This window comes from Pelodiscus sinensis, chromosome 4, assembly GCF_049634645.1.
Source record: "Pelodiscus sinensis isolate JC-2024 chromosome 4, ASM4963464v1, whole genome shotgun sequence".
Lineage (NCBI taxonomy): Eukaryota > Metazoa > Chordata > Testudines > Trionychidae > Pelodiscus > Pelodiscus sinensis.
This window is the reverse complement of record NC_134714.1, coordinates 27,170,466-27,186,653: the sequence shown is the minus strand read 5'-3', so window position 1 is coordinate 27,186,653 and position 16,188 is coordinate 27,170,466. Positions and strand designations below refer to the sequence as shown.

General features: G+C 37.4%; 1 protein-coding gene across 5 annotated transcripts in view; it reads left to right on the top strand.

Annotated features, from left to right (window-relative positions):
* The window catches only part of PAPOLA (poly(A) polymerase alpha), a 98,434-nt gene that overhangs the window by 36,095 nt on the left and 46,151 nt on the right, over positions 1-16,188 (top strand). For all 5 annotated transcript variants that reach the window (XR_001368989.3, XR_003091291.2, XM_006133714.4 and 2 more), the window contains 5 exons: positions 372-444; positions 2,019-2,139; positions 3,076-3,160; positions 8,278-8,331; positions 9,133-9,252. Coding sequence is in view for 3 of the 5 variants with exons in the window: in XM_006133714.4 (XP_006133776.1) it covers positions 372-444; positions 2,019-2,139; positions 3,076-3,160; positions 8,278-8,331; positions 9,133-9,252 (453 nt within the window). In the remaining 2 variants the exon portion in view is untranslated. The remainder of the gene's footprint in view (positions 1-371; positions 445-2,018; positions 2,140-3,075; positions 3,161-8,277; positions 8,332-9,132; positions 9,253-16,188) is intronic.

Here is a 16,188-nt window from a genome sequence, read left to right as displayed (position 1 = left end):
CTGTGACCTGCAGTGCACAGGAGAACAGACTAGCTGGACAATGATGGTCCTCTCTGACCTTAGTCTGAGTATTTTTGGAGAGCAATTTAAAGAAGTTTGCTTTACAGCTACTTTTTTTTTCATTCCCTTAATTAAGAGGCACAAATATTTTGTACTGATGTGTTGGAGCAAACTGTTATAAATGCATATGAAGTATTTAGCTCAGCGACTAAAAACCAACTGTAGACTAACTTGACTTCAAGAAAAAAATCATCAGATGCTGTTCGAGGAGGGCAGAGTGAAGAAGGATCACGTTCAAAAGTATTGTATGTTTTGCAAAATAAATCATTATGTCCATTAGTCTTATTCAGTGATACAATCTTTTTAAACAGGGAATGGCCAAATCCAGTGCTATTGAAACAGCCAGAAGAATGCAATCTTAATTTGCCTGTATGGGACCCAAGGGTTAGTGTATTATTTTTTCCCCCCTATAAATTACACTGTACATTAGAGTAAGCAGTTGATTTTAAAGAAACCCCAAGGAAGCTTTATTTTTAGATTATAAATGAATGTAATGTGTGAATATTACATTTTCTTTTTGATAAGTTCATCTATAATTCTTCTGTACTGCACAGAACATGCAGTCTAAACTATATTTAAATTCTAGATTACTTAGTAACTATGCTTGTCCAATTCAGCAGTAAGTAATCTAAATAAATGCTAAATGCTCCATGTACAATTTATGTATTTGATATTAGATGCAAACACTAAAGCAATTTTTAGAGCATTGCACACTTATGACATTTCACTTTCTGGGTGATTGATTTAAGGACACTTATTTTCAAAATTTGTGTTTTAACTGCTGAGGGAGTATTATGAATTGTGCAATAAGGTGTCCTTTGTGGTTTGGACCAAAGGGGGGGACACATTTAAAAGAATCTCACTTTGCCTTTCTTTGTTACAACAAGGTAGAAATGTCAATTATGGTATCTCCATTTATATTTTTCACTTAAAGATGAAAATCATGCAATAAAACTACTGGTGATATGCATAAAACCATTATTAAAGATGTAAATATGAGAATTGTCAAATCGGAAGTGTACTGTTTCACCAATTGTGAAATATTCTTAAGGTTCATTGGAGGAGAGGGACTAGTGTGAGCACAATAGTCTTGAAGGCTGTACAGCATTCCCTGTTTTAAAATATATTTTCCGCTTGCTTTGACAGAAGAATACATTTAAATAACGTGTAGCTTATGATTTAAAGTAAGATTAAAACAATGTTCTTAAGTCACCCTATTGTTTGTGTTGTAGGGGGTTTGAGGTTGCAAGCCATATGTGCTGTAATAGCTAAACAAAGTAGGGTAATTTAAGGGCAGGGTTTCAACCTTAACTTTCAATTTGCAATCTGGCAAACCACAAGTTCTCACTAGCTTAACGTTGTTTAATTTTTTTTGTCTTTGCTGTTTCCTTATTTCATTTCCCCATGTGCTGTTTTTAAATAAAGGATATTTTAATACAAATACTGCTTTCCTCAAGATGCCGAGAGCCTCTCTTCTTAAACTGGCTCTTTATTTTCAGTAGTGTTACAGGAATAAACCATACATCATATTTAAAAGGGTCTCAGCATAGTTGTTTCTCTGAGATTGTCTAATGTGCTCAAGTACTTAGGTACCTGTGTTTTGGTATGATTAGACTAGCTTCCTTTAGACCTTTAATACTAAAATTCACCATTGATCTATTTTATTTCATGTTTTTAGCTATAAAAATTACCTAGTAGTGATGATGAGGCATGCTGATAGTTTGATCTTCCCTGTTCCATTTGAGTTAACTTCCACGATGTAGTCGACTTGCAGGAATATGCAGACAAGATGTTATCCTTGAGTATTTTAAATTTCTGTGCACAATTGTTCAGGCTAATTTGTATACTAAGATCTCATTTGTTACTTTGGAGTTTGATTCATTTTAGCAAGGAGAATTCCAAAAAATTTTTGTTTTGTGTGTGCTTGAAGAAAACTGATTGGCTGTTGTTATATATAGGTAAATCCCAGTGATAGGTACCATCTTATGCCTATAATTACACCAGCATACCCACAGCAGAACTCTACCTACAATGTGTCCGTTTCTACACGGATGGTCATGGTTGAGGAGTTTAAACAAGGTAAGTATTATCTTACGCTCTTATCTATTCCAGAAGACTTAAAATAATTTCATCATGGGGACAATATTGTTTTGGAACAATTAGTTAACAGGCATCCCTTTAAAAGCAACTGAATCAGTCAATCTTCATGGCTTCATGTTTTGTTTGTAACTTTGAAATTAAATGGAATATTTTAAAAAAAATCTATTTTTTCCTTCCTGACATTGATCGTTATTAACTGAAAGTTGCATTCTCGTAAGTGGAAATCATAATCTGATAATTTGTTCTTTCTAGGCTGTTTCAGTGGTCTTACAGTCTTTATTACCATATGGAAAAGTACAGTGCAGTTCTGTCTTCCACTGGCATCTGCCAGCAAGGTGCTAAGGGGGCAGTAAGATTAGCTCTTTAAGAAAATTGGGAGAATGGTTGAGTAAACCTTCTGTCAGTGAAGGGACATTTACTGGTACACATGGGGAAATACAGAGAATACACATCAGGGTATTGTACTCACTCTCCCTTTTTTAACAGTCATCTGTGCCAATATGTGGCCCTCGTTCCAAAGAGGATTTAACCCCTGCAAGGGAAACCTTTTTCTTCTCTTTCCTGGGCTTAGCACATTTCCTCTGTGGCATGTTCAGTCTTAGGCCAAGAGGGTGAACAAGAAACAGCAGAGAATAATATTCTCTAGTGGTATAGTAGAGCTTTGAGAGACAGTAATCTTGTTCAATTAAACTTCTGTTGAAAAATGTTAAAATTATTTCAAACACGTACTCAGTAACTGAGGATCATTCATGTAAAATATCACCAGGAGTAATGTTTGTTGGAAGAGAAGATCATTGGATTGACAAGAACAAATTAGCTGTTAACTTGGAAATAACTTTTCTTTATGGACTGTTTGTGGATACTTGGTGTGGATCAACTGTGTGAAAAAGGTTTAAATGTGTTTTTATAATTCAGGTCTTGCTATCACAGATGAAATATTGCTGAGTAAGGCAGAGTGGTCCAAACTTTTTGAAGCTCCAAACTTCTTTCAAAAGTACAAGTATGTATATTATGGCATGGAAGACATGTTTAAGTATTATCATTTACAAAAAAAAAAACAATACTTTATAGCAAGACACTGCATCAGTATTAAGTATGATTGAACACTTCCATTAGAAACCGTTAAAGTATTACAACTGGTTTATCTTTTTCTTAAAAAAAAAAAAAAAGGATAGTTTTCTACTTCGTAGGGTTTTCCTCTTGGTTAATTTTTAGATCTGTTTTGCCCTTCTTTGTTAGCGAAACCAAAGTAATTTAAATAACATGGTTATACTGCTTTGCTCTTTTTCTATAGTATAATTAATCACCCTGATAGACCACGATCCTATAATGAAGAATGTGACTGGCAAGCTATAGAATTAATATGTTAAAACTAGTATACTTGAATTAGAAGTTGTTTTGACCAATTAATGACGTGTTCTAAGTGATTGTAATGAGCTGTTATTGATGATAGCAGTATTAAAATCAAGCCAAGTAAAATGAAATCGGCCTCCCCACTGACAAATCATTTTGCAGAAATTAGATAATAGGAACCGTTCCACCAGAAACCCCTCTTTACTTTGTCAAAGTAAACAAATTTCAGTAACAGAAGATACCCTGTAGTTTTACCCTGGCAGCTTAGTTGAATATAAAAATTTTTTACTAGTTTTTCCTCATTCAGAAATAGAGTTATTTAAGGATTCAGAATGTATTCATCGCTAACTGCCGTGTCATGCCTTTATATTAGGGAAAAGACTTTCAGAATTTTATCCTTAAATATTTTTAAGAGGAAGTCTAGGAAATGCACTCTTAAATCTTAACAGACATTTTAAGGATTCCTACTGGTTGTATTTGTAGGGGAGAAGCTTGTTTAAATGTATATTGGATTTCCTGAAAAATGTAATTTATAATAAATACAGATTATTGAAATATATATGGACTACCTTTTATTTGCCCTCAGTTTTGTTGGAGACCCACTTTTGGAATTGGGATTAAATATTTTCTACAGTTCTGTTCCTGTTTTAGGTGGTTATGTATTAATCTAAACAAGATTGAAATATATACAGTTTTTCCCCCATTAAAAAAAGATTGATGACCATCATAATGTGTCTGTGTTTTGTTTCTGTATCTTTTGCATGATAAAAACTTTAAAACACCTGAACAGCTTTTATGTTGTATCTTGGAGATTTGATTTGAAAACTTGTGATGGATACTGTAAAGTGATTTTTAATTTTTTTATAAAACGAATTTTGTGTGCACTCCACTGTTAGCGCTAACCTCTAGAAAAGCTTAAAATACATCCCCTTTCAATTTGTCAAATGCTTTTTTTCCTCTCTGATTTTGAAACTAATAGATGCTAACATGGCTGAGTTTGTTTGAAATAAGACCTATTAAATAGTGTTTTATCCTGACACATGCCCCAGTATCAGTAATTACAGCAGCATAGCAATGGATATAGTCACTACAAGCAGAGAGTGCACATGCTTTGTAGGTTCTACTTAAAATACTGATTTTTGTAATTCCTTGACTAGGGAGGTAGAACACGGAAGCTTAATTTTCTGAATTGGGAGAACTTTGAAATTTATTAAAGTATAGAAGAGAAATATTTGTATTAAGTTTCATTAGTCACTTTTAATAACTCTAAATATAAATGTATCATCACTAATAAACTTTGTCCAAAACTTTTGATCTGGAAACAATATATTTTTATCCTTGTACAGTTCAAACCTCTTATTGCTAAAATTTAAATGTTCAGTACTGTACAAGACACAAGGTAACATGGTCTTTGCCTTAAAGTTGTGTTTAAATAATTTATCAAACCTGTTTGACTCTTGTCTTATAAGTGCATAGATTTAAATATGAGTATTAATGAGAATTACTTTGGGAAATAACATGTCAATGACAGAATAGAGTTAACTACTCTCATTTGCAATTCTCTTCAATGAAAAATTCATTTATTTTAGAGAGCTTTAGAGGTTACTATATATCATGTATTGCAGGGGATTAGAAATGGAAAGATGTAGTCTAATCTGTCTAAATACTTGCCATTATTTGCTTCAAATTTGAGATGCCAGAGCTCAGGCTGTTCGCACATTACTGTTTTCATTTCTAGACGAGACAATTGTTAAGGAGGCAACAAAAATCACATCTGGACTGTGTACTTGTACAAAAATTAACAATTACCAGCACACGTAAATGTAGTTAGGCGACAAATTGAAAAGATTGGGACTATTTCCATGTTAGAACTTAAGAACAAAAAGTGTATCGTAATAAGAAAATATTCTCCATATACAACGAGAACACATTGTACAAAAATTGAGACTATCACTTGCAGTAAATAAAAAAACTACAGAAAACATTAAAGGGGTACTTGACTTATTAATGTATCTTGTGCACATAACAGAATTTACATCTATTAACCATAACAAAACCTTACTCAGAGAAACTTTATTTAAAATACATTAGTTAGGATGTGTACCATCAATTGTTCATTGCAATATTTTTTCTAAAACGTTCTGAATAAGAGGCACAATAGGATGGATGGCTTTTTGCTAAGTGGTTATGGATATTAAAAATGGAGTGCAGTTAACTAAATCTTCATTGAGTAGTATGATTTTTTTTTTTTAAATTGCTCAGGATGAGGTATAATGGAGGAAAACTCAAATGTTTTTGAACGGAATATACTATAGTTCCTAATAGGGATGCTGCTGCTAAAATAAAGTATTATAAGAGGATTATTTGCTTCTAACCTCATGGTAAAGCAATAAAGATATTGTAAAGTTAAAAGAACACGCAAGAAAATGAGAGCCTGAAAATTACAAATTGTTACTTCCTATTAGTTATAGGACCCAAGACAATTTTAAAGTCTGTTTTGTGAAGAGTGGCTAAAAACTAATACTCACTCATTGGAAAGCTGCAAATACTGGATATCCTGTGCTGAAATTATTTCTTACCCTGCTATGTAACACAAGCTTCTACCTTAAATTACAAAATTCTAATTATCTTGAATTCCTTTTCCCCGTTTCAATTCCAAATTGCATTCACTAAGTGTCGAAACAAGGATAGTTAATAGATATTTACTTTAACATTTAGATATCAGTAACTATATCTCTCAAACAATTAATCCGTAATCACAATATGAAGCATCTTTCACTAACCAGTTTTAGATTTATCAAGATTTCATAGTTATTTTTGGAAGTTGCTCTTCACAGACAGGCCTTACAAACCACTAGAAAATAAATGTTTGTAAATACCTGGGAATATCCTCTTGAATATAAAATTTTTACTAGTAAGGTTCATTTCCCATTGTGAGAGATCCTGTTAGTATTTCAACTAGAACAATTTAAAAATATCCAGTGTTCATAAATGAATTATTTAAAATTATAAAACACTATAAAGTCTGAATGTAGTGATGCTTAAGTGAACCTCATTTTCTGCTTTGGGTGCATGAATTTTTGTGCAATAACATTGCTGAATTCATGGAACAACACTCCCCAAAGAATCAGTTGTATCTGTAACTGTGACACTGCACGTTTCTAAGTACAGGCTGTCCTTGCTATAAGTCCAAGATATGTTCCAAAAAACTTGGAGTTACAGAGGAACAACTTAAAGCGGGAATTTTTTTTTTCTTGGAGCTGACTTCCATTTACACTTTTTGGGTGTGCAACTTAAGAGTAGGGAATGGGGAGACTTACAATGCATCAGTTCCTACACATGTCAACAACTTTACACCCATTTCGCACTATACTGGCGCCACTTACAGCGGGGCTACCCTGTAGTGTTAGTTTTGTGGAATAACTGGCCTGTTGGTTTCTCACGTGTTTTACTAAGACAGAAGAGTTTAGTATTCTCATGAAGCACTTGATGCTAACAAAACCAAACAAATATTACAGTAGAATTTCATAAGAAAATAAATGTCTTCCTTCCCCCTCATTTCTTAAAATACAAGTCTTTGAATTATTAGTCCAGAATACTTTTAGCCCATTTTACCCTTTATACTTAACAAGATATTTGTGTGCGTAACAGTTGATCTATTGGTTTTGAATTACCTTCATAGTGATTTCCAGATAAGCAAGTTTTCCTAGGATTCTGTAGAATTGTATCACAATGTTTCCCTGTTACTGACCTCACAGTTTTCTGGACAGAAGGTTTATTTGTGTTGTCAGTGTGTAACCATGAAATTCACGTTGACATTGACCCTGATCTTATCAGCCTTACAAATTGGGCCCCGATTCTGCAAAGATTTAGGTAAACATTAATTTTACACAGTCTGAGTAATCCTATTTAGTGCCTAAATCTTTGCATGTTCCTGTTTTAAGGCATGTTGGGTGGAGCTTTTCAGATCATTTTACAAAATCTTCTTGATTATTCCACTAATCTTTTAAAAAAAAAAAAAAAAATCTAAAAATTCAGCCCTTGTGTTTAAATGAGATTCCCTTGCCCATCTACTTCCTTTGGGCTAAACTGTTCTAGTTTTTCCTTCATGAAATATTTGGGGATTTTATGCGTTTAGAGATTTTTTTTGACCCAATATATTGAAAATCTGTTCAATCAGTAGACTGTTCCAGAGTAAATCCTGAAGCCCTAAGGTTAATGGGGAGAAGAGCGTTTTGTTAGAAAGCGTCCAAAAAAAAAAAGTTGACACTATTTGTGTTACATTTCACGTCTCTTTATCTTCTTGATAAAATGGTCGAACCAGCATATATCTGGTCATATAGCTATGTCTTGAGAAATAAAGTAATTGTGGCTAAAATACCAGACTTCCTTGTGGCTGCACTTGGTGCAAGAAATTAAAAAGAATATTCAAATTATGTAGTCTTCTGCAATTGGCAATTTAAGTCATACGCTCATTTAGTTGAAATTCCAGCTTAAGTGGCATTTCTATTATTTGTTTGTGCAGCTGTGGGTATCAACGTGAGTCGAAATGTTTTGGAAAATAATCTGTTAATACCAGACTCTGCAATAATTAAATAGCCTCTTGTAGCTTGTATAAACTTTTTTTATTGTAAGGTGTATATCTTTAACTGTTGATTTTATTCTTCTGTCTGGGTTTGTAGCTTAAATACATGAGGATGTTAATAACTGTGAATATCCAGTGTCTGACATAAATAGAATAGCCTGTTGTCTTTATCTCCAAAGGCATTACATTGTACTTCTCGCAAGTGCACCCACAGAAAAACAGCGACTAGAATGGTGAGTATTATGCATACTACTTTTTTTAAATTCCCCAAATGTCAAAATACTTGGTCAGCCTACCTGGATATAAATAAACAAGTAACACATAGGGGAGGGGAGTAAAGATTGTGTTCTAGAATTAAACACATGAAGACAATTTTATTTCTCATCTTTCATTAATATGGAAATTCATTAATGAAGGAAAATATCATTGCATGAGATGCTCTGTTTAACAGGACTTGAAAAGATATTTTGATGTGCCCTTACCTTCAGTCTTATGATGTATGGAGAAGGTCTTAATAGCTAGCTCTTACTCTTCCTCATTTTTTTATTTAGGGTTCTCGGATGTTTGCTTTCTCTCACCGTACTTGAAGCAGCAGTGGTGTTAAATCTTCACATACTTGTTCTGTAGGCATTGAGTAGCTGATCAAAGTACAAGTCCTAATCTGAATATAAATAAATGCATTCCCCTCTCAATTTTCTGCGCTTTTCCTGGTTTGGGTATTAGATGGCTGAAGAATTACTAATGCATAGCATCTTAATTACTACACCCAGCAAAATCTTTGATTGTTAGTGTCATTTTGGGCACAAGCAGTTTGGACAAGGTATAGCTTCAAGGCAAGATGATGTGGAATTCACTGACCAAAAAGCTTTGTTGAAAAGTAATTGGTCTGGAGTGAACTTCTCTGACAGTGTTTAGTTACTTGCTGTTTCCAGGTATTGGTTTAACCAGAAAATTTTGCCTTTTTTCCCTCCCAGAAGTGTATTATTGTATTTCAGGTATTTATAAATTGCTGCTTATTTTTGTAATTGATTCAGGGTGGGCTTGGTGGAGTCAAAAATCCGTATTCTAGTTGGAAGCTTGGAAAAGAATGAGTTCATTACACTGGCTCACGTGAATCCTCAATCATTCCCAGCACCCAAGGAGAATCCTGATAAGTAAGCCATTGTTGCTAATTACTGCAATAATTGAAGGACGTTTTATGTAGATAACTGTAAATTTACAATGTATATGATTAACTTTTCATTACGTGTTCATTTATTTCAATTTTTAATGACTTGTCAGCGATTATTGGTGTAAAACCCTGATATCCTCCTATGTAAAATCACTCAGCTTACGTATAGATACTTTTATAGCCATAGGAATACCTTGAGTGATTCAACTTCGATAATTAGAGTTGCCATAAAACTATCCTTAGTATTCACAATTTGTTACAGTTGTCTGAGCCACTATTACCAAAGTCTGTTATGCTTTTATTAGTAGCCCTGAGAGTCAAGCAGGTGTCTCAGTCTTTTAATGATTTCATCAGCTTAGTTAGATTTGTAGTTTTGAAACACATGTACAGTACTTGTGCTTGAACTTGTAATGATTAATATTTTAGGAAATATTCATCTGGTACGTGTAGGAAGAAAGCAGAACTTATGTTAAGACATTTGGCAAGTTCTGGTTCTTCTATTTTGCTTTCCATACTGTTAGGACTTGTTTCGTTTTTTTTTTCCTTTGCCAGAAAGCTGCACTTAAGACTTGGCATTTTCTGTGTATCAGATGTTATAGACCAGTGGTTTCCAAACTTTTTGGCATCGCACCCCCTTTTTTATTTTTGAGAAACCCTCATGCCTAAGGCGGACTTCCGTTGACTCAAGTTATGTCTGCATATATCACTTGAGCACATGCATACTTGGTTTGTTGTGTTTGGAGTGCATGTGCTTGTCAGGAGTGTTTGTATTGATGGAGCGTGATGCATCATGGGTAGGTATCCAGTTCACTGTCTTTGGAACACTTGATGTATGTTGGCCACAGCAAATTCTGCAAAGGGTTACTAGGCGCAAGAGGTCAACTTTGCAGTTTGCTGCTGTCTCCATCCCATCATGTTATTTGTATCTCATAGTGTTTTGTACCTTTATTTTTTTTAAAAACTAACAAACCTGCGTGATCGTCCTCATTGTCCACTATCTCTGACAAAAACACAGCCTGCCTAACTTGGCATTATCATCACAAATGTGCAAGCACAGATTGCATGATCCTGTAATATTTGCAGAATTTCAGGGAAAAACTCAATCAGCAAGACTCATGACATTTTTTTTGCTATGCAATATAATGACTATCAATTCAAGATTGTTGGTGGAGTTCAGAGCTGCTGCAGTTGGTGTAGCACCATTTCTGGGCGTGAGAAACAAGCACTGGAGAGATCACATGATGATGCATGTTAGAGATGAAAAGCTGTGGTTGCCAAACTTTTGGATGCACAAGACTATATTCCTACATCTGTGCTGAGCACTTCTTAGCCCCTCAGTACAGGGACATGAAACGAGCTGTGTGTAGAGCTCACAACTTACATGGACAAGTGAGTTGTGATTGCACTGTGGAAATGTGCAATGTCAGTTGACTATTGGTCAGTCAGGAATCAATTTGGAGTTGGAAAATGCATTGCAGAGGCCCTTTCAGAACTGTACCCTGAGCATTAGGCAAGTCATAAGTAGGAGGATTTTCAGCAGTGGTGTTCCCGAACTGCAGTGGCGTAATAGATTGCATACATCCTTATATGGCACCAGAGCACTTGTCTTGATGTTCTTAGTGGCCAAAGTGCTTCTTTTGTATGGTTATGCAAGCAGTGGTCAATCAGTGGAAATGCCTTACTGACGCCCATGTGGATTAGTCAGGCAAGATTCATGGTGTGCTTTCACCTTCAAGAATATGAAATTGTGCAAAAAGCTACAAGTGAAAACTTTGTTCCTCAGCTGCTGGCTTGCCATTGGGAATGTTGAAATGCTGTAATAATCCTGGAGGCACAGCTTACCCTTCCACTCAAGCTCATGAAGCCATATGGAAGGGTATAGCTTGCTCAGGAAGAATAGACGGGGAAAAAGGGGAGGAGATGTTGCCTTATACATTAAAAATGAACACACTGAACAGATGGACATAGGAGATGGAAGTGTTGAGAGTCTCTGGGTTACGCTAAAAGGGATTAAAAACAAAGGTGATGTTACGCTAGGAGTCTACTACAGGCCACCGATCCAGGTGGAAGAAGTGGATGAGGCTTTTTTAAACAACTAACAAAATCATCCAAAGCCCAAGATTTGGTGGTGATGTGGGACTTCAACTATCCTGATACATGTTGGGAAAATAACACTGTGGGGCACATACTATCCAATAAGTTCTTGGACTGCATTGCAGACAACTTTTTATTTCAGAAGGTTGAAAAAGCTACCGAGGGGAAGCTGTTCTAGATTTGATCCTAACAAATAGGGAGGAACTGGTTGAGAATTTGAAAGTGGAAGGCAGTTTGGGTGAAAGTGATCATGAAATCATAGAGTTAACAATTCTAAGAAAGGGTAGAAGGGAGAACAGCAAAATAGAGACAATGGATTTCAGGAAGGCAGATTTTGGTAAGCTCAGAGAGCTGAGAGGTAAGTTCCCATGGGAATCAAGACTGAGAGGGAAAAACAACTGAGGAGAGTTGGCGGTTTTTCAAAGGGACATTAAGGACCCAAAAGCAAGCTATTCCGATGTGTCAGAAAGATAGAAAATACGGCAAAAGACAGCCTTGGCTTAACCATGAGATCTTGCATGATCTAAAAATAAAAAAGGAGTCCTATAAAAAATGGCAAGTAGGACAAATTACAAAGGCTGATAATAGGCAAACAGCACAGGAATACAGGGGCAAGATTAGAAAGGCAAAGGCACAGAATGAGCTCAAACTAGTTATGGGAATAAAGGGAAACAAGAGTTTTTATAAATACAATAGAAGCAAGTGGAAGACCAAGGAGAGGATAGGCCCACTAGTCAGTGAGGAGGGAGAAACAGTAACAGGAAACTTGGAAATGGCAGAGATGCTCGATGACTTCTTTGTTTTGGTCTTCATCGAGAATTCTGTAGGAAAGCCTAACATAGTGAATGCTAGTGGGAAGGGGGTAGTTTTAGAAGGTAAAATAAAAAAAGAACAAGTCAAAAATCACCTAGAATATTAGATGCCTGCAAGTGTCCAGGGCCTGATGGAAATGCATCCTAGAATACTCAGGGAGCTGATAGAGGAGGTATCTGAGCCTCTAGCTATCATCTTTGAAAAATCGTGGGAGACAGGAGAGATTCCAGAGGACTGGAAAGGGGAAAATATAGTGCCCATCTATAAAAAGGGAAATAAGAACAACCCAGGAAACTACAGACCAGTTAGTTTAACTTCTGTGCCAGGGAAGATAATGAAGCAAGTAATTAAGGAAATCATCTGTAATCACTTGGAAAGTGGCAAGGTGATAGGGAACAGCCAGCATGGATTTGTAAAGAACAAATCATGTCAAACCAATCTGATAGCTTTCTTGAATAGGATAACAAGTCTTGTGAATAAGGGAGAAGCGATGGATGTGGTATACCTAGACTTTAGTAAGGCGTTTGATATGGTCTCGCATGATATTCTTATCAATAACTAGGTAAATACAACTTAGATGGGGCTACTATAAGGTGGGTGCATAGCTGGCTGGATAACCTTATTCAGAGAGTAGTTAATGGTTCACAATCCTGCTGGAAAGGCGTAAGTGGAGTTCTGCAGCGGTCTGTTTTGGGACCGGCTCTGTTCAGTATCTTCATCAACGATTTAGATATTGGTATAGAAAGTATGCTTATTAAGTTTGCAGATGCAACCCCTCCCAGCTTGGTATTGACTAATCTGGAGGATAGAGTAATAATTCAAAATGACCTGGACAAATTGGAGAAATGGTCTGAGGCAAATAGGATGAAGTTTAATAAATACAAATGCAAAGTGCTCCACTTAGGAAGGAACAATCAGTTTCATACATACAGAATGGGAAGCGACTGTCTGGGAAGGAGTATGGCAGAAGGGGATCTAGGGATTATAGTGGACCACAACTTGAATATGAGTCAGCAGTGTGATGCTGTTGCAAAAAAAGCAAACATGATTCTGGGATGCATTAACAGGTGTGTTGTGAGCAAGACACAGAAATCATTCTTCCGCTGTACTCTGCGCTGGTTAGGCCTCAGTTGGAGTATTTTGTCCAGTTCTGGGCACCGCATTTCAAGAAAGATGTGGAGAAATTGGAAAGGGTCCAGAGAAGAGCAAAGAGAATAATTAAAGGTCTAGAGAACATGACCTATGAGGGAAGATTGAAGCAATTGTGTTTTAGTTCAGAAAAGTGAAGATTGAGGGGGGACATGATAGCAGTTTTCAGATATCTAAAATGTCAGAAGGAGGAGGGAGAACTTGTTCATCTTGGCCTCTGAGGATAGAACAAGAAGCAATGGGCTTAAACTGCAGCAGGGGAGGTTTAGGTTGGACATTAGGAAAAAGTTCCTAACTGTCAGGGTAGTCAGACACTGGAATAAATTGCCCAGGGAGGTGGTGAAATCTCCATTTCTGGAGATAGTTAAGAGTAGGTTGAGCTAACAGGAGAGTTTGGAGAGGGAGTTCTCCAGGTAAAAGAGGAGTAAAAACAGGACCCTTGAGGTAAGTGGCTGTCTGGAGTGTGTTTGTGTCTGGGGGAGTTATTTGCAGTGTGTGAGCTTGTTTGTCTGTTTGGTTGGTTTTTGTTTGGTTTGTTTGTTTGAAGGAGCTTCTAAAAGGCTTGAAATCTAGAAGCCTCTATTAATTGGCTGAGCCTCAGTCAGGGGGAGGGGCTACCAGAGCTATATAAGCCTGTGACTCAGCGATCAGGGAGAGCGTGACCAGGAACAGCTAACAGGAGATTTTGGAGAGGGAGTTGAGAGGGCACTAGTGACTTCTGTCCTTCTTTAAAACATAACTCTTAGAATAATCTATACTCCAGAAGTTTAAAAAGAATCCCAGTTTATACTTCAACTTATCCATTACAAACATGGAGACAGGAGCCCAGCAGCAGAGTGGGGGCTATCCTGTTTATTGTCGAGTGTAACATGTATGATTACCTGCCCTGTGGGCGGGTGGCGTATGTGTGCACCCGTTGCAAGGAGCTCCTGACCCTCAGAGACCGAGTTCGGGCTTTGGAGGACAGGGTAGCTGAACTGGAGGAGCTAAGGGAGGTAGAGAGCTATGCTGATGAGACTTTCCGGGACACTGTATTACTGTCCCACCTCCAGTCTGAGAGCCCCAGTGCTCTCAAGGAGGATGAAAGTCTCAAGGGAACAGAGCATTTAATGGGAGCAGAGGGAAACCATCCCATAGTTGGGACCCTCCTCCCAGAGGATGTTGCGGTATCCTCTCGCACTGAGGATACCTGTGATGGGGAGGGAATGCCAGTTAGGAAGAGGCAGGTGTTAGTAGTGGGTGATTCGATTGTTAGAAACATAGATAGTTGGGTTTGTGATGACCGGGAGAACCGTATGGTCACTTGCCTGCCTGGTGTGAAGGTTGCGGATCTCTCGGGGCATCTAGATAGACTTATGTGTAGTGCTGGGAAGGAGCCGGTGGTCGTGGTACATGTAGGTACCGATGACATAGGGAAGGGTAGGAGAGATGTCCTGGAGGCCAAAGTTAGGCTGCTAGGAAAGAGACTGAAATCCAGGACCTCTATGGTGGCATTCTCGGAAATGCTTCCAGTTCCACGCGCAGGGCCAGGTAGGCAGGCGGAGCTTCAGAGTCTCAATGCGTGGATTAGACGATGGTGTAGGGAAGAAGGGTTTAGATTTATTAGGAACTGGGGACACTTTTGGAAGAGGGGGAGCCTATACAGGAAGGATGGGCTCCACCTAAACCAGGGTGGAACCAGACTGCTGGCACTAAACATTAAAAAGGCTGTAGAGCAGTTTTTAAACTAAGAGATGGGGGAAAGCCGATTGGTGCGGAGATGCACGTAAATCGGAGATAGACTTCTCTTAGAGGAGAATCCGTTGATAGAGATTCTCTAAGCTGTAGTCGGAAAGAGAGGAGGGGAGAGGGCGAACCATGGGCCAGAGCTGACAAACAACCGCATACAAAGGAATCCAATGCATCAGGGAAGGGCAGACAAATAAGCAGTGGCAAATTTTTAAAGTGCTTGTACACAAATGCTAGGAGTCGGACTAATAAGATGGGTGAACTAGAGTACCTCGTACTAAATGAGGAGAGAGACATAATAGGCATCACTGAAACCTGGTGGAATGAGGAAAATCTGTGGGACACAATCATACCGGGTTATAAAATATATAGAAAGGATAGAGCAGGCCGGGTGGGTGGTGGAGTGGCACTGTATGTGAAAGATAATGTAGAATCAAATGAAATAAAAATATTAAGTGAATCAATATGTTCCGTAGAATCGCTATGGATAGAAATTCCATGCTCCAATAATAAGAAATTAGCAGTAGGGATATATTTCCGACCACCTGACCAGGACAGAGATACTGACATAGAAATGCAGAGGGAGATTAGAGAGGCTACCAAAATAAAGAACTCTATAATAATGGGGGATTTTAATTACCCCCATATTGACTGGATACATATCACCTCAGGAAGAGAAGCGGAGATAAAATTTCTCAATGGCTTAAATGACTGCTTCTTGGAGCAGCTAGTGCAGGAACCCACAAGGGGAGAGGCAATTCTCGATTTAGTCCTGAGTGGAGTGCAGGATCAGGTCCAGGATATAACCGTTACAGGACCGCTTGGGAATAGTGACCATAATATAATAACATTCAACATTCCTGTGGTGGGAAGAACACCTCAGCAGTCCAGCACCCTGGCATTTAATTTCAAAAAGGGGAATTACACAAAAATGAGGTTAAACAGAAATTAAAAGGCACGGTGACTAGAGCCAAATCCCTGAAAGCTGCATGGAAACTTTTTAAAGACACCATAATAGAGGCCCAACTTAAATGTATACCCCAAATTAAAAAACATAGCAAGAGACCTAAAAAAGAGTCACCGTGGCTTAACCACCATGTAAAAGAAGCAGTGAGGGACAAAAAGGTATCTTTAA